General features: G+C 38.2%; 1 protein-coding gene across 1 annotated transcript; it reads right to left on the bottom strand.

Annotated features, from left to right (window-relative positions):
* Window positions 1-13,929: 13,929 nt before the first annotated feature.
* On the bottom strand, window positions 13,930-15,448 carry LOC103515480 (peroxisome assembly protein 12-like). The gene is made up of 3 exons (XM_008480421.2): window positions 15,367-15,448; window positions 14,777-14,967; window positions 13,930-14,085 (listed from the first exon to the last, which is right to left on the bottom strand). Exons 1-3 carry the CDS (start codon window positions 15,437-15,439, stop codon window positions 13,930-13,932), a joined length of 420 nt encoding a protein of 139 aa, XP_008478643.1. The 5' UTR covers window positions 15,440-15,448.
* Between the last annotated feature and the right edge of the window lie 3,727 nt (window positions 15,449-19,175).

Here is a 19,175-nt window from a genome sequence, read left to right as displayed (position 1 = left end):
TGTTTTGCTAATCTGTAGAAAATTTCAACAGGACCCCAAAAATGTTGAAAAAAAAAAAAAAAAATATAAAATTAAATGAGAAAAAAAACACACAGCATTGACACCAATCTTTGATTCTGAACAATCGCGTGCTGTTGGGCTTTTCCCAGCCCCACTCCGACACGGGAGAAAAAAACCTAGTTACCTACCTTGGAGCCGCTTTCGCAATATTTCAAGACACATTCTTTTACATCCATCCCTATCCAGGAACGGAAAATTTCGGTCAGAATATTTCCGCCCTGGCCGGAATTCGATCCCAGAACCTCCAGGTTGAGAGTCAGTGCTCTTGACCACTCAGCCACAGGGAAAATTTCCGCCCTGGCCGGGATTCGAACCCAGCACCTCCAGGTTGAGAGTCAGTGCTCTTGACCACTCAGCCACAGAGGTGGGCTACCTAGGTACATTCCTTCCACCACTTTGTCGAATCCTGTAGTTTTCGATTCTTCACATTTCCTTAAAACGTTTTTAAGTGCTCCTCTTCCTCCTTCGTCTATTCCTTTCTTCTCTTCTTTCTATTCCTCCATTTTTACTTTTTCCTATATATTGTTAAACAATCTAGTGTCTACAAAGTCAACAATACTGCAGGGCATTTCAAAAGTTTTGCGATAAACTTCAAGAGCACTCCTTAAATGGCCCGCCCATACCTTTATGACATACTTTTACTAGAATGTAAGGTATCTAGTACCTATTATAGGTAACCTTTCGATTCTTCACATTTCCTTAAAACGTTTTTAAGTGCTCCTCTTCCTCCTTCGTCTATTCCTTTCTTCTCTTCTTTCTATTCCTCCTTTTTTTACTTTTTCTTTTTCACTATATATTGTTAAACAATCTAGTGTCTACAAAGTCAACAATACTGCAGGGCATTTCTAAAGTTTTGCGATAAACTTCAAGAGCACTCCTTAAATGGTCCTCCCATACCTTAATGACATAATTTTACTAGAATGTAAGGTATCTAGATCTAGTATTTTATAGGTAACCTATAGATGTATAGATCTAATATAATAAAATAAATGCAGTTTTGTGTTATTATGTCACAACTTTGGTGCTCACTGCAGCATTGTAGGATTTTTCCCAATATCTCATTAATCCTAACATCCAATGTTTACCTACCATGCTGGCACCGGTCGCTATGCGCATTACTCATTTTTTTTTTTTTTTAAAGGCCTAAGCCGGAGGTAGGCCGGAGTTTAAGGCCTAAGAAATAAGGCCGAAGGTAGATATTAAACAATAAAATCCTGTCTGTGTATAGTGTATAGTTACTGGCACGGCCTAAAGCGGTGCCCTCCCCCAGACAAGGCACAATATCTTGTCCGCCAGCCTAGTTAGCGCGTCTGTCTTCGCGGAAAAATATTACATTTGAAATTTTGGAACAATACTTTGTAATTTTTGTACGAAATACGAGGAGCAAAATATTGGAACATGTGCCGATAACTAGGACCTGACGAAAATGTGCTTTGAGTACATGATCGGCACACCAATGGTTTTTACATGGTTTTATTTCAGAAAAGGTTGGTCATAAATTTTCTCATGCTCAAAAGGTCAAAGTACATAAGAGGTCATAGAGCAATATCGGTCCTTTGTTCACCGAGTTTCACAGTAAAAATATTGTTGTGTAAATTACCTAGGTAAATCCTCATCCCTTTTGAAAAATAACGTAGGAAGCATTGGAACCCTTTTAGAACACTCGTGTCCTAAACAGGGAGTAGACCAGCCTGAATTATTTCCCTTTTGCTAAAGAAATAGCAAAGGTTGAGTGCGAAGGGCATCCACTGGTAAATTTTTTGTAGCCAAAACCAAATGTCAGCCCAAAGCAATCACCCTAGTTAGGGCTGATTGAGAGGCTGACGATGAAAATATGTTCTTTCCATTCCGTGGTAAATTGGCTATCTCCATAATCTCCGTTTAAACTTGGGCTGCAAAGCTTTGATAAACCTGCTAGACCTAGTATAATACCCTGTAATCTACATAACACCCGCAGTGGCGGAGAGAGATTTTTTCTGAGAGGTTTGATAGAGGGAACTGTAACTGCCAAGTATTATTTGAAAATGACATTTTTACTCTTTTGAAATCCTGATAAACCTATGCGTTGCTACAATTTATATTGAAAATAGTTTGACAAATATCCTAAAAATGATTCTTCAATTTATTTTTTTTGGTTTGATAGAGGGAACTGTAACTAAGGTTTTATCGTCTCGAAAGCGAAGAGAGAAGAAAGACAGGATAGAACGATGCCAGCCGTTCCGAGAACAAATTTGATTCTGTCCGAGCGGGAATCGAACCCGCGACCTAGCGCTTACAAGGCAGACGCTTTGACCACCAAGCTAACTCAAAATAAGTCTTTAAGCCGTGTTGTTTCTTCAGCGCCTATTTTCTCTATTTCCCTAATTTCAGGGCTATATTCCCCCGTGTAGCACGCAAAGTTTTTCATCAGAGCCTCATTTAGTTCAGTTTTTTATCAAAGTGGAGTCCAAGTAACTTGATTTTATCGACAAAATGCAAAGGGTGATCGGAGATTGAAAGCTGTGGGTGATTTCCTATAACGAGGGCCGAGAGCGGGGGTGCACCTAACCCCTGGTGCACCTAGCCCCTTGTTCCCCTAACCCCTGGTTCCCCTAACCCCTGGTTCCCCTAGCCCTGGGTTCCCCTATTATCTGGCACCCCCCTATTATAACGGACTCGTCCTTTCATAATTTTGATTTTTCGTAGTTTTTATTATTGTTGATGAAGGGAAAATATTTGGAAGCTTTATATACGTAGGTGGAGGGCTTGAAATTATAGAAATAGCCTAATGGGCTGAACATTTTTTTTCTACCTATTTTAGGTTTTTTTTTTTTTTTTTTGATTAGCAGTGCCTTTTCAAATTTTCTCTGTGTCAAGAAGAAGGGGGGAGAAGAAGAAGAAGAAGAAGAAAAAAAAAATACCTCCATAAAAAATTCTAAGACTTTCCCATTCAGGTACCCTATTAGTAATTTCAACGAAACTTTAGAATATGACTTCAATAGATTTTGAAGAAGGTTTTAAAACCTTTAAACCTAAGTAGGGTACCTACCTACCTGATATAAGATATTATTTTCATATTATTTAAAATTTTACATTCAACCTAGGTAGGTGGATATTACAGGTCCCTCGTAAAAAGGTATCAGGTAGGTAGGTAGGTACCTATCATAGGCGGTTCTTGCCTAAATTTTTGGGGGGGCTTGATTTTGAAGGTACACCTTCAAAATTTCGATTTAGCTTTATGTAAAAAATCTGGTGTGAACATCACACGACTTTCCTTATCCTATTGAATGATGCTTATTTTAGTATTTTTTTACCCTAACTTTTACCATATCTCTAACCGTTTAGTCGGTATAGCTGAAAACCGCCAAAAAACGGTCAAAATCTGTCCAAAAGCGGTCAAAATTGCACCGGTCTTAACCAAAAGTTTCGTGTCGCATCCTTGTCACATTTGACAGCTACATACCAAATTTCAAGTTGCTAGCTCTTACCGTTCTCGAGATATTTTGTTTACAGACAGACACACACACACGGACTAATGGCTGAAACTTTGGATTTAGGCTCTAGGGACCTCAAAACGTGTTTTGACACTAAAAACTGACCATCGATATTTTGACTTGATTACATTACTTTCCTTCCTATAGGATAAGGAAAGTAAAAATGGTGTTTTGGATTATTATTCTGAAATCCAATTTATCTAGTGTAAGAGGCCCTGATAACTTTGGGGGGGCTTGAGCCCCCCAAGCCCCCCCCTATCGCCGCCTATGCTGACGAAAAACGCTGAACCCGTCTGAACACGGGAAAAGGCGAAGACATAAGAAGACTTGTGTCCTAAATAACAAACTGTAAAGGGACAACACAGTCCCAGGTATAAAGAGACTACAAAGTCACAGGATTAAGAGGAAGCCATTCCAGTCAGTCATTCCGGGAACAAACTTCATCTCTTTACGATGAAATCCGCCCCCAGAGGAAAATCGGAAATCGCACCACTTTCTCCTATCCTGTCTTCCTTCTCTCTTCGATTTCGGGACGATAAGACCTTAGCAGTTACAGTTCCCTCTGTCAAACCTCTTAAAATTTTTTTTGGACCGATTGCAATACTTTCATTACTAGTATAGCTCGCTATACTGTAGTAATAGAAAGTAAAAAGGCACACTTTGGTCCTATTCGATTGTCGCGAGGGTAAAACCCCATCACTAAAGACCTTGGCAGTTAAACAGTGACACTGTATAACTGTTAAGGTCTATAACTGTTAAAAGACGAAGAAAAATCTTCGAAAAGGAAAAAAAAAAGTATGAAAAGAAGAAGAAGAAGAAGATTTTTTTTTTTTTTTTTTTTTTTTTTTTTTTTTTTTTTTCGCCGAGATTTTTCCCATTTCTTCTTCTTCTTCTTCTTCTTCTTCTTCTTCTTCATTTCTCTTACTATTTTCATTATTATTCCAGGACGTACGAAAGAGAGAAGAAAATAACTAGATAGAAAGAGAGAGAAACAAGTAGAAAGAGATAAAGGGAGGAAGTTTGAAAATAACGAAAGAAAGAGAGAGAGAGAGAGAGGAAGTTGGGAAATAACAAAGGAACGAGAGAGAGAGAGAGAGAGAGAGAGACAGAGAGATAAAAATAAAGACGAAATATGATACGTTTGAGAATAAAAGAGAGTGAGAACATTCAACATCTTATTTGAGTAAGTGAGATAGAGAGAGAAAGGGAAATAAACAGGAAAAATGATACATTTGAGAATATAAGAGGGAGAGAGAGGGAAAACCTCGTAGGTAGGTGTATGTGGGTTAGGAGAAATATGTTGTATAAAATACGAGAGAGAGGGAGAGAGAGACAGAGAGAGAGAGAGAGAGAGAGAGAGAGAGAGAGAGGAAAGATGTTAAGATAGAAGGGAGTGAGATAAAGGAAGAAATAGATAGAAGGAGAGAGGGAGATAGAGGGAAAGAAAGGGATAGGAAGACCGAGATAGAAAGAGAGAGATAGATAGAGAGATAAAGAGAGAGAGAGAGACCAAAAATATTATTTATTCTAATGGGATCTCGACTCTCATTTTACAAACATGTTTTTTTCTCTCTCCATCTCCCCCCTTTCTTTCTCTCTCCCTTCCTCCCTCCCACCTCTCTCTCTCTCCCTCTCTCTCTATTTCAACAGATACAATAAAGAATACTTCTGGACTAGACAAAGAGAGGAATAGGGAATCAAAACATGAAACTCATTTCCATTGCACATTGCACAACTGTTCCCTATAAACACAAAATATGCATAAGTTGATAAGTCCTTATTAACTTGGTACACTATTTCATTCAACTCTACATAATACATAAGTATAGGTACATATGTATAAATATGTATTATTACTTTCTTTTTTTTTATAACATACCCAAAAGTGATTGATTGTTTACTTGCTACCTATTACTAATGTATAGCGAAGCTAGCTACCTATAGGTACTAGTTTTTTTTATCATCAGTGTAAAGTTCGGTCAGAAAATTTCCGTCCCGGCCGAGATTCGAACCCAGCACCTCCAGATTGAAAGTAAGTGCCCTTGACCACTCAGCCACAGAGGCCCACTTTTTTTGGTATAATACCCACTTAAAGCAAAGCCAGTGTTGTAATGTTGTTGTCTACAAAATAGGTACAACTTCTTTTTCTTTATCTCTCTCTCCCTCTCTCTCTCTCTCTCTCCCTCTCCGTCTCTCTTTCCCTCTTCTCTCTCTCTCTCTCTCTCTCTCTTCCCCTCTCACTCAGTTTTCTCATACAACATTTCCATACTAAAATGACTCCCAAATTCCTACACAATAACATTTGCATATAAATAATCTCTTTCTCTCTCCCTCCCTCCCTCTCTATCTTCCTTTCTCCTTTCTCTCTCCCTCCCTCTCTCTTCCTTTCTTTATCTCCACCTCTTCGTTTCTCTCTCTCTCTCTCTCTCTTTCTCTCTCTCCCTCCCTCTTTCTCTCCTTCTCTCTCTCTTATTCTTGACTTCTCTCTCTCTCTCATTCTTGACTTCTCTCCAAGATATTTCATGTTTTTCTCTCTTAAGACCTCTTGTCTTTTCATTTACGTTTATTTTTCTACCTAGTACATAGTACATTCAAGTCCTGCTAAAGCCCTCGCTATTCCCCTTTCTTTCCTTCTCTCTCTCTCACTCCTTCTCTCTTTTCTCCTCCTTTATCTCTCTCTCTCTCTGTTTCTCTGATTCATTCATTCTTGTCTTTTCTCCTAGATTTTCCATGTTTACCTGAAGACCTCTTGTTTTAATGCTCTGTTTCTCTCTCGTTTTCTTTCTTTCTTTCTTTTTCTCTCTCTCTCTCCCTCTTTCTTCCTCTTAAAAGACCTTGTTTTTTCATTGACATTAAATGTATACACATACATAAATTTTATGTATTTTGCTACCTCCAAGTTAAAGCTCTCTCACTCTCTCTCTTTCTCTCTCTCTCTCTCTCTCCATTTTTTACTTGGTTAGTTTTTTTATGTCCTTGATATCCTTCTCTCTTCCTTCATCTCCTTTTCTTCTTTTCCTCCTCCTCTTTCTCATACATGTTCCTTCTCAGTGTTCTTCTCCTCCTCCCTCTCTCTCCTCTTTCTTTACATCCTCTTTTGTGCTCATCCAGAAAAACGGGCGATTAAGTAGACTGAATGGAAATGGAGGGAAAAAAACATTCCCAAGAAGAATGCAGCATAGAACATAATAGAAAAGAAAGCGCACGAGAAAGAGAGAGAGAGAGAGGAGAGAGAGTAATATAATCGTGAAATCATGGGGGCAGAACGAATAAAAATCTCGTTAAAAAAAAAAGTAAAGAGTAGCTAGGACCTAGGTACACACTTAAGTTGGGGGGAGGGGAATACAGGGTTCTAAGAAATCAAAGTGCCCTTTTTCCGCTCTTTTTTTTCAGACGATGTGGGCCCTTATTGTGAGTCTCATTCTTTTAGATTTAGAAGTTTCATGAAACTGTGTTTTGCCAATCTGTAGAAAATTTCAACAGGACCCCAAAAATGTTGAAAAAATAAATAAAATAAAATTAAATGAGAAAAAAATAAATAAATAAAATAAAAATAAAACGCACAGCATTGACACCAATCTTTGATTCTGAACAATCGCGTGCTGTTGGGCTTTTCCCAGCCCCACTCGGACACGGGAGAAAAAAATCTACCTAACTATGTATATCTACCATCTACTTTTTTTAAAGTACCTACCTTGGAGCCGCTTTCGCAATATTTCAAGGCACATTCTTTTACATCCATGCCTATCCAGGAACGGAAAATTTCGGTCAGAAAATTTCCGCCCTGGCCGGGATTCGAACCCAGCACCTCCAGGTTGAGAGTCAGTGCTCTTGACCACTCAGCCACAGAGGTGGGCTACCTAGGTACATTCCTTCCACCACTTTGTCGAATCCTGTAGTTTTCGATTCTTCACATTTCCTTAAAACGTTTTTAAGTGCTCCTCTTCCTCCTTCGTCTATTCCTTTCTTCTCTTCTTTCTATTCCTCCTTTTTTTACTTTTTCTTTTTCACTATATATTGTTAAACAATCTAGTGTCTACAAAGTCAACAATACTGCAGGGCATTTCAAAAGTTTTGCGATAAACTTCAAGAGCACTCCTTAAATGGCCCGCCCATACCTTTATGACATACTTTTACTAGAATGTAAGGTATCTAGTACCTATTATAGGTAACCTATAGATCAGGGGTTCTTAACCTTTTAGAATTGGCGGACCACTATTGATAAACCAAAAATCTCGCGGACCACTTGAGATTATGTATGTATATGCAATCAATTGTACATTGTACACGCTATGTGACAATGGGTATGTATTAGAGGACCTATATACCTATATCTAGTTGATAAGAGCGGAGTTAGGAGGAGCACGTTGTATGAAAAGAGGAAAGATTTTTTTTTCTTTCTTAGGGGTATGTTATATAAAATAGAGACACGATGACTTTTTCCTTACTCACCTCTCGCGGACCACCTGAAACCTTCTCGCGGACCACTAGTGGTCCACGGACCATAGGTTAAGAATGGCTGAGCTATAGGTACGCCGTAATTAACTCCGGCCTTTGTGCTTTCTATTTATACGCTTTCCCGCAGAAGTGAATAACTTTCAACTTCGTCGTCACGTTGCCGTCTATTACGTTAGTGTTACGTCGTCATTCATGAAACACGAAACGGTGGGATGTTTGGATGTTGTTGTTTTGTTTTGTTTTTTTTTTTTTTTTTTTTTTTTTTTTTGTGCCAAATGACAATATTAGATTAAAGAGAAAAGATAACTTTTTGTATCTGCTATGTAATACACCGGGGGTGATGGTCTCTAGCTCCAGCCATGTTAAATTGACTGGCTCGTCCTGAACCGCAGAGCCGCAGTCAAACCATAGTGAGGACTTGTGCTTAATCTTTTATCTTTTTTTTTTTTTTAAAGAGGTTTGACAGAGGGAACTTTAACTGCTATGGTCTTATCGTCCCGAAATCGAAGAGAGAAGGAAGACAGGATAGGAGAAAGCCAGCCGTTCCGAGAACGAACATTATCCCATCAGGATAAAATCCGCCCCGAGCGGGAATCGAACCCGCGGCCTAGCGCTTACAAGGCAGACGCACTACCAACTAAGCTAACTAGGCTGGCGTGCTTAATCTTTAAAAGCAGAGAGAACCCTTTAAAGAACTGCCAGCTAGCTAGGCTGGTTAGGGTTAGCTGTTTTCCTCCCTGTTTATACATAGTCCCACAGCCAGTCATAGAACGGTAAAACCGCATAATTGGAATGCCTATACAAATACCTACCTCTTCTGCGAAGTATTCTTGGAAGTAGGTAGATAGATACCTATAGATAGGTGTGGGAATGTGGGATACATTATGATACATAGGTACCCGACTCCTCACAGAAACTTCACCCAGCCTGAGTGGGATTGATAAAAGCCAGGCTCAGATGGATGGGCGGATAGGCGGATACAGCCCACTGGTTCTCGGAGGGGCACAAATTGAAGAGGATGTGTCGACGGGGAGGGGGGTGGCTCCTGTTTGTTTAAGGTGGGTAGTTGGTGGGCCGGAGGTAGGTTTTAAGGCCTAAGCCGGATGTAGGCCGGAGTTTAAGGCCTAAGAAATAAGGCCGGAAGTAGATATTAAACAACAGTCTGTGTATAAGAGAGAGAGAGAGAGAGAGAGAGAGAGAGAGGAAGGGAGCGAAGGGATAAAGGAAGAAATCAAGAGATACCAAGCAAAGAATTAAGGACATGGAGATAAAGGAAAGATGGACAAACCAGATAGAAAGAGAGAAAATGAGTCCAAAGCTGAAAGAGAGAGGTTTCAATGTTTACAAATCTCTCTCTCTCCTTTTCGCATCCTCTTTCTCTCCCTTTTTCTGTCTCTCTCTCTCTCTCTCTGATTTTTTTATCTCCTTGCCTTTCTTTTATTCTCTCCCTCTTTCTCCCTCCCTATTTACATAATTTATAAAAATGTAAAGATAACATGAAAGAGCAAGCAAAAGCGAGAAAGAGAGAGAGAGAGAGAGAGAGAGAGAGAGGGAGGGAGCGAAGGGATAAAGGAAGAAATCAAAAGAGATACCAAGCAAAGAATTAAGGACATGGAGATAAAGGAAAGATGGACAAACCAGATAGAAAGAGAGAGAAAATGAGTCCAAAGCTGAAAAGAGAGGTTTCAATGTTTACAAATCTCTCTCTCTCTCCTTTTCGCATCCTCTTTCTCTCCCTTTTTCTGTCTGTCTCTCTCTCTCTCTCTCTGATTTTTTTATCTCCTTGCCTTTCTTTTATTCTCTCCCTCTTTCTCCCTCCATTTACTTCCCTTTTCCCCTCCTTTAAAAAAGAACATAAGAAGATTCTATGGAATTATGAAATTTTAAGAAGGAGAAGATATGTACATGTATATTTGGTAAAAGATTGTAAAAACTGTAAAATAAAAGCAACAAGCCAGAAGCCACACTAAGGAGAGAGAGAGAGAGAGAGATTGGGAAGGAAAAGGGGCGCAAACTTTTGGGTAGATAAAATAAGTAAGAGTGAGAACATTTGGAGAAGGGAAAGAGAAAGAGAGAGAGAGAAAGAGAGATAGGTATGATATACGGAGGTTTTTGTTTTGAAAATTTCAACACCATAATATGAAAAGCTAACTTTTTCTGATCTGTATCTCTCTCTCTCTCTCTCTCTCTCTCTCTCCCTCTCTTTCTCTCTCTCCCTTTCTCTCTCTCTCTCTCCCTTTCTCTCTCTCCCTCTCTTTCTCTCTCTCTGAGAGTGTGAGAGAGACTCATACTCTCTCTTTCTCCCTGCTTTTATATCTTTATGTTACCTGTTAGGTTGTACTAAGGTCTGTTTTTTTTTTATGTTCTCTCTTTCTTTGTCTCGATATGTTTTCTCTTGTTGCTTTTCTTCTTCCTCTCTCTGCTCTCTCTCTCTCTCTCTCTCTCTCTCTCTCTCTCTCTTTCTCTACTTATCTCTCTATTTCTTTATGTTACCTGTCTGTTTTTACGTTCTCTCTTTCGTTTTCTCGATAGGTATCTCTTTCTATCTTGGTGTTTTTCTTGTAATCTCTCTCTCTCTCTCTCTCTCTCTCTCTCTCTCTCTCTCTCTCTTTTCTTTATGTTACCTGTCTCTCTTTCGTTTTCTCGATAGGTATCTCTTTCTATCTTGTTTTTTCTTGTCCTCCTTCTCTCTTTCTGTCTCTCTCTCTCTCTCTCTCTCTCTCTCTCTCTCTCTCTCTCTGATTTTTTTATCTCCTTGCCTTTCATTTATTCTCTCCCTCTTTCTCCCTCCCTTTACTTCCCTTTTCCCCTCCTTTAAAAAAGAACATAAGATTCTATGGAATTATGAAATTTTAAGAAGGAGAAAAAGAAGAAGATATGTATGTACATATTTGGTAAAAGATTGTAAAAACTGTAAAATAAAAGCAACAAGCCAGAAGCCACACTAAGGAGAGAAAGAGAGAGAGAGAGAGAGAGAGAGAGAGAGAGAGATTGGGAAGGAAAAGGGGGCAAACTTTTGGGTAGATAAAATAAGTAAGAGTGAGAACATTTGAAGAAGGGAAAGAGGAAGAGAGATAGAGATATGATATACGGAGGTTTTTGTTTTGAAAATTTCAACACCTTAATAATATGAAAAGCTAACTTTTTCTGATCTGTATCTCTCTCTCTTCTCTCTCCCTTTCTCTCTCTCTCCCTGCTTTTATATCTTTATGTTACCTGTTAGGTAGTACTAAGGTCTGTTTTTTTTTTTTATGTTCTCTCTTTCTTTGTCTCGATATGTTTTCTCTTGTTGCTTTTCTTCTTCCTCTCTCTCTCTCTTTTCTTTATGTTACCTGTCTCTCTTTCGTTTTCTCGATAGGTATCTCTTTCTATCTTGTTATTTTTCTTGTCCTCTCTCTCTCTCTCTTTCTCTACCTATCTCTCTATTTCTTAATGTTACTTATCTGTTTTTACGTTTTCTCTTTCTTCTTTGCTTTAGGTCGGTCTCACTCTCTCCCTTTCTCCCTAAATATTGAGAAAGAGAGAGGGGTATTTCTTTATGTTACTTATCTGTTTTTACGTTTTCTCTTTCTTCTTTGCTTTAGGTCGGTCTCACTCTCTCCCTTTCTCCCTAAATACTGAGAAGAGAGAGAGAGAGAGTAAAGTTCTAGCAATTTACCCATCTAAAACCGTTTAGAAAAAGAAGTTAAAACCCCCATTTAGGTACCTAAATAATTAATACTTACAACCTACAATTACCAACACCATAGCACCATACAGCAACGAAACGTAGAACAAAGAACATTTTTAAATATTTGGTCTTAAAAGTAAATGAATAAAAAAAGGCAAAAAATGGTCAGAAAGAATTTGCTGTTCTCTCCCCCTTCTCTCTCTCTCTCTCTCATTTTCTCTCTCTCTCTCTCTCTCATTTTCTCTTCTCTCTCTCTCTCTTTCCTTCTCTCTCTGATCTTCTCTTTTTTTCTCTCTCTCTCTCTCTCATTCTTAAAAGTAAATGAATAAAAAAGGGCAAAAAATGGTCAGAAAGAATTTGCTGTTCTCTCCCCCTTTTCTCTCTCTCTCTCTCTCTCTTTCCTTCTCTCTCTCATTTTCTCTTTACCAACACCATAGCACCATACAGCAACGAAACGTAGAACAAAGAACATTTTTAAATATTTGGTCTTAAAAGTAAATGAATAAAAAAGGGCAAAAAATGGTCAGAAAGAATTTGCTGTTCTCTCCCCCTTTTCTCTCTCTCTCTCTCTCTCTCTCTCTTTCCTTCTCTCTCTCATTTTCTCTTTTTTTTCTCTCTCCTTTTCTCTTCTCTCTCTCTCTTTCCTTCTCTCTCTCATCTTCTCTTTTTTTTCTCTCTCTCATTTTCTCTTCTCTTCTCTCTCTGTTGTACAAAAGGAAAGGAAGGATGGGAGAAAGAAAGTGTTGTATACTATACCTACAGGGTGTTTAAAAAAGTTAGGTATAAGTATAGGGTGGGTATAGGGTAGGTACCTATAGGTCGGTATCATAATATCTATTATGTATGCTTGTATGCATTATTTTTAGTATTTCAAAGGGATTCAGTGGGATATGTCCCATAGAACTAAAAAAAGTCCATGTAGGTATTTTTGATTTTTATCATTTTATTTATGGAATACGTCCCATGAATGGGTAGGTACCTATAGGTCGGTATCATAATATCTATTATGTATGCTTGTATGCATTATTTTTAGTATTTCAAAGGGATTCAGTGGGATGTGTCCCATAGAACTAAAAAAAGTCCATGTACCTACCTATTTTTGATTTTTATCATTTTATTTATGGAATACGTCCCATGAATCTAAAAAAAGTACATTTTCACATCAATATTAAAGTCTGACATTGATTGAAAACTGAGTTTTTTCAACATTTTTTTTTTTTTCTATTAGATATTGTTTTTGAAGAAAAAAATAAATAATAATAATAAAACATCAATTCTCTCTCTCTCTGATGCTTTTGACTTTATTCCATTTTTCCTATGAATATTTTGAACATATTCCTACTACCTACCTTCCTAACTAGAGGTGTCACCGCTACAAACGCGAGTAGTTTAGCACGACTGAACTTTGACAAGCTCGCTGAATGACTGAGACTGAGTTGAACTTTCAAGCTCATAGTGGAATGAAGATTTCACTCTCTCGCAGTCACAGAAATGATGGAGATAAAACGCGGACTTTGTAAGCTTCGCTGGAGATAGACTTTAATGTGAAAAGAGGCTGACGGAGGTAGATCAAAAGGAGGAAGAGGAGAAGGAGGGAAAGGAAGGTGAGAAAAAGGAAAATTAGGAGGGAGATAAAAAGGAGGAAAACAAAAGTGATGAAGAAGAGGAGGAGGAGGAAGAGAAGGAGGAGGGAGATAAAAAGGAGGAAAACAAAAATGATGAAGAAGAGGAGGAGGAGGGAGAGGAAGAAAAGGTAAAGAGGAAGATAAAAATGAGTGTAAGAGGAAAAGAGGAGTAAAAGGAAGAGAAGAAAGAACAGAAGGAGGAGGAGGAGGAGGAGGAGGAGGAGAAGAAGAAGAAAAAGAGTAAGAGGAAGACGAGGAGAAAGAGGACGACAAAAAACAGGAGAAGAGCGAGGAGGGACCGCTACAAAGAGTCAAATAAATGAGGATAAAATTCCATGCCTCGGCTGGGATCGAACCCACGCCCTCCTGTTTACCAGGCGAGCGTCTTGACTACTACGCCACCGAGGCAGGTCATGATCAATTTATCCCTTGATCAATTTGTAATTTCTTTATTTTAATAAAGATTGATTGAAATCATAAAACGTTTAATCATAATAAATGTTTAATAAAATGTGTTAAAGATAGAGTTTGGCCTGGGTGGGAGTAAAACTTGCAAATTACCCAACACTCAAGTAGGTACAACACAGGTGTGCACTGTTCTACCTCTACCTTCCAAACTAACAAGACAGGCAAATTGTTAGTCTTACCTATTTGTATTTACATGCTCATCCTGTACATAGGTTAACCTCACACCACACAGCGTTAGAAGTGGTGAGTGAGATTCTATCCGGTTGGTGAGATAGAGAAGATGATGCACCAGTCGGGATAGAGACAACAGGAACAGGGCAGATCTGAATAACTGAGAGTGGGAGAATAAAGGAAATTTTACTAAAACAAATCATGAATTATTTGTGGTAAGGCAGAGTGTATCTTCACAACTTTTGTGGGTATCAGAGCATTACTAAGTGTCTCATTCACCATTGATTCTAATTTATCAACAATCTTTTTAGACTGGTAATGTCGTCACTGGTCACTATTCGACCAGAGCTCCTCAGGCTGAGGGCACCCTGAACTCCAAGCATAGAGACTAAAACAAATCATGAATTATTTGTGGTAAGGCAGAGTGTATCTTCACAACTTTTGTGGGTATCAGAGCATTACTAAGTGTCTCATTTACCATTGATTCTAATTTATCAACAATCTTTTTAGACTGGTAATGTTGTCACTGGTCACTATTCGACCAGAGCTCCTCAATTCTACTAACAAGGCTGAGGGCACCCCTGAACTCCAAGCATAGAGCCACATAGTATGAAATGCACTCCATCTGCTGGCAAAGCAACGTCAAACCGTATCAACTGTAGTTTAGAAATAATTGAAAATCTACACTTTAAGCCTTACATATTACTGCCTTTGTAGTTGTCCAATACAGCACTACCTGTCAGTTAGTGTTGTATTAGATCTTACATATTATGTGCATCTGTGAACATGAACAACTCCTAGACTTTGACTCAAATAAAATCAAAACAAGATACCAGCAAGTTTACACTTACTTTGGTTAGTTGAGAAGTCTCACTCTGGGTTTGCAAATAATCATCCAGTTTATTTCTCACATGAGGGATCAAAGTTAAACACACAAGAGAGAGCATTTCTTGTTTCAATGGTAGTCTGGCACTCTGTAGAGAGCTATTGCCTTGCAGTGGTACCCGTTGTAGTTTGTACATGAATTCAGAAAATGATGCACCTGTCAAGAAGAAATAAAATATTATCACAACTTTTCCATGAGATTTCCAACTACAGTATCCTAAATTCAATACCTTACAAATAATTCAACCTATGAGAGCCAAGGCCACACCAAACTTGACCAAACCCTTAACTTGACCAAACATTAAAGTCACACCAAACTTGACCAAACTCTTTTCTCTTTTTTGCTAATAGGTATCTCAGTCACTCCAAGTCAGAGTGCATCGAGCATTTATCAATTTCCTATTTTCTTTATTATTTGACATATTTACTCAGTAGGTACCTAGAATTGAAAGTGGTTAAATTTCAGCAAGGTCAAAAAAAAAGAAGAAAAAAAAAAAAAACAAAAACAAAGTTCTGCTCTTATGGGTTAAAGAAAAAATAAATAAAGCTCACATACCACATTGAGTCAAACAAAATCTTTGAATCAGGATATTGAAGCCAAGGAAACACTCATCCACCCACTTGGACATCCAGCCATACTTCTCTAGAAGAAAGAACAGGAGGAGGAGGAGGAGGAGGAGGAGGAGGAGGAGGAGAAGAAAAAGAGTGAGAGGAAGACGAGGAGAAAGAGGACGACAAAAAACAGGAGAAGAGCGAGGAGGGAGAGGAAGATAAGGTAAAGAGGAAGATAAAAATGAGTGTAAGAGGAAAAGAGGAGTAAAAGGAAGAGAAGAAAGAACAGGAGGAGGAGGAGGAGAAGAAGAGTAGGTAAGAGGAAGACGAGGAGAAAGAGGACGACAAAAAACAGGAGAAGATCGAGGAGGGAGAGAATAAAGGAAAGAAAAGGAGGAGGAGGAGAGGAAAGGGGAAAAAACAATAGAGTGATTTTGTGAAAAATGAATGGTGAAAACGAAGAAGGAAGAGTAGGTATAATGATAGATAAGTAAGTAGGCAGGAAGGTAGAAAAATCCACCTGCTTTGTCTTCTTCTACTTTCTTTGTAATGACTGCCGGATATTATCCAGAATTAATTTTTATCACCTAGCCTTATATGTGCTGCTGGCTCTTTCGGGGTGCACTCAGCCTCGTGAGAACAATATTGTCCGATTTTGGTACAAAATGCTCTACACAAAAAGGACGCTTGGCCCGATTGAGCCCTTTTCCGTTGAAAAAAAATAATAAAAAAAAAAAAAAATACTCGAGTCCCCTCTTCAGCCTCTGCCAAAATCTCCCTTCCCTTTCACGAGGGCCGTATTTAGGGAGGAAGGGGGAGGGGGGGCTCGAGCTTCAATGCTCACCATTACTGGTAGGTCATACGGTAATGGTGAACATCCAGGATTCGACGAAATCCTGAACACGAAGCCTTTCCCGTCATTCCAAATCCAATTGCTTTTAACCCATAAGAGCCGAGTCCTACATTAAAGTCACGCCAAACTTGACTAAACCTTTCTCAGTTTTTCGCTAATATCTCAGTCGCTAAAAGTCAGAGTGCATCGGGGATCCGTCTATTTGTTAGAAAACAAAATTTCCTACTATTTTCACTATTATTTGACATATTCACTCAGTACCGGTCCGGAGTTATAAGCGGTTAAATTTCAGTCATATGCGGTCAAAGAAAAAAAGTTTGGCTCATAAGGGTTAAAATAAAAACATCATCATAAGCAACATCATTGTTTGCTTGCATTTCACCCAACAAATTGTCACTCTCACGAGCGAGCTGATTGCATTAGGGAAGTTTGTCGACAGATAGTAAAAACGGCGACCAAAACCAGAGTTTTTTTCCATTTTGATTAAAAAATAATAGAAAGTAAAAAAAAAACTAATGGGAGAATAGCGCTTCGCGAAGGGTTATTTTAATCGTGTGCTTTTTTTCCCTTTTAATTAAAAAAATAAAATAATAATAATCTGAAAATAAAAATTTAAAAAAGTGTGTGTACATATTAAAATATAGATATGATAGCGAGCAGCGTGTGATTGTTGAATGTTTTATGGCCACAAAGTGAGTTTAAACTCGGTTTAAGTTTAACTCTTGAATTAAACAATCCCATTTGTTGATTTTTTTTTTTAAAATAGTCAATCAGATTGCTTAAACCGAGATTAAAACTTGAAATGAGTTTAAACTCACTTTCTGGACCCGGCCGGTCGGCCCTTGAAATTTCTGAAAACATTTTAAATTTAACCGTTTATACAGGGTGGTTAAATGAAGCTGCGTGGTTATGATTCTACAAGGTGTTTCAGAAAAGTTGCAAATATTTTGAAAACGCGTTTTATGACCTTTTTTTTACTTTCCTTATAAGTCCTGACAGTAACTAAGTAATGTAACTACATATGTACCTACTCTGAAAATTAAGGGAAATATTTTTTGCCTCTATTTTATAAACAAAATGAAATTCTAAACGGTAAATTCAAGCTGAATGGAACTTCGAGCATTCTTTTAATTAATTCCAGGACGATTTGAGCTTTCTGAAGACATCAGGGGCGAAATTATAGGGAATTAGCTGATTTCGATTAGCAAGGACTTTTTATGTGGTTGATGAAAACGGTAATGCATAGTCCTCAATAACCCAACGGCCCCCAAAAAAATCTTACAAAGGGTTCCCTAATTCTAGTGAGCAAATTTCATGAGTGTGCTAAAAATGTGTAGATACGTACCAAATTTTACGATTTTACCACACCAAAAGTGGATCAACCATTCGAAAGTCATCGCGAAACGGAAAGGAAAGTATTTCTCATTACTTTAGTAATAGAAAATAGAAAGTAATAAGTATGTACAAGTACCTAGTGCTTTACGAGTATTTACGACTATCAGCTAAAAACAATATGTCCCATTATGCTAACAGCTAACAGTATAATAGAGCACCCCTTTACTGATATAATTATGTTTACAAATAAATTTAAGATTTTTAGATGAAGATTAAGGAGAACAAGTGCAAAATGTGTAAAAATAATTATATTTATTGTCGACGAGTAAAAAAGCAAACAATAAAAAATAAATTTTAATTGTGTTGAGCATAGTTAAATGCTTGTCCCAAATATCGTTCCCCAGTTAATACCTACACCTAGATAAATCTCATGACTTGTCTTGGACTCGAACCACCGACCTCCAGATCCAAAGTCAACGCATTACCCACTACACCACTGAGGTTGGTCAAACAATAAATTAATAAATTTAATACTTTTTTTAAATGAATAAATAAATACTAATAAATACCTACTTTCAAAAGTGAAAAGATATTATTCACTGGAACTGCCTTTTTTTTTCTTAAATAAATAAATAAATATATTCCTTTTTTATTAATGGCCTTTCACTAGGTAGCTATTTCCTTAATTTTCTATCAACAAGGTATTTCTTTTTCAAAAAATAAATTAGAAAAAAAAAAAAATCGCGAACTTTTTTGCAAGCAAAACTTCCCTCTCACCTCACTTTGAAAATTTCACCGCTACAAACGCGAGTAGTTTAGCACGACTGAACTTTGACAAGCTCGCTGAATGACTGAGACTGAGTTGAACTTTCAAGCTCATGGTGGAATGAAGATTTCACTCTCTCGCAGTCACAGAAATGATGGGGATAAAACGCGGACTTTGTAAGCTTCGCTGGAGATAGACTTTAATGTGAAAAGAGGCTGACGGAGGTAGATCAAAAGGAGGAAGAGGAGAAGGAGGGAAAGGAAGGTGAGAAAAAGGAAAAGAAGGAGGGAGATAAAAAGGAGGAAAACAAAAGTGATGAAGAAGAGGAGGAGGAAGAGAAGGAGGAAAACAAAAGTGATGAAGAAGAGGAGGAGGAAGAGAAGGAGGAAAACAAAAGTGATGAAGAAGAGGAGGAGGAAGAGAAGGAGGAAAACAAAAGTGATGAAGAGGAGGAGGAGGGAGAGAAGGAGGAAAACAAAAGTGATGAAGAAGAGGAGGAGGAAGAGAAGGAGGAAAACAAAAGTGATGAAGAAGAGGAGGAGGAAGAGAAGGAGGAAAACAAAAGTGATGAAGAGGAGGAGGAGGGAGAGAAGGAGGAGGGAGAGGAAGAAAAGGTAAAGAGGAAGATAACAAGCTGGGCCCGTCCCTCCGGGAATTTTTTAGCCCGTAGTTTATTCGATCGTGATTAGAGAGTTGTGCATGCGGTCGCGCTCCCTTTTTTACGGTTGCGCTGCGCGCTCTCGGGGCTTCGCTGTTGTGCATGCCGTGGTGCTGCGCGCTCCCTATTACTACATAATATAATTTGATTTTTTGATTTTACTTTCATGTAATGATTTAAAATCAAGACTAGAGCCCGTTC

This window comes from Diaphorina citri, unplaced genomic scaffold, assembly GCF_000475195.1.
Source record: "Diaphorina citri unplaced genomic scaffold, Diaci psyllid genome assembly version 1.1 scaffold1350, whole genome shotgun sequence".
Lineage (NCBI taxonomy): Eukaryota > Metazoa > Arthropoda > Insecta > Hemiptera > Psyllidae > Diaphorina > Diaphorina citri.
Note: the sequence above shows the minus strand (reverse complement) of the source record. Positions and strands in the feature narration are given on the sequence as shown.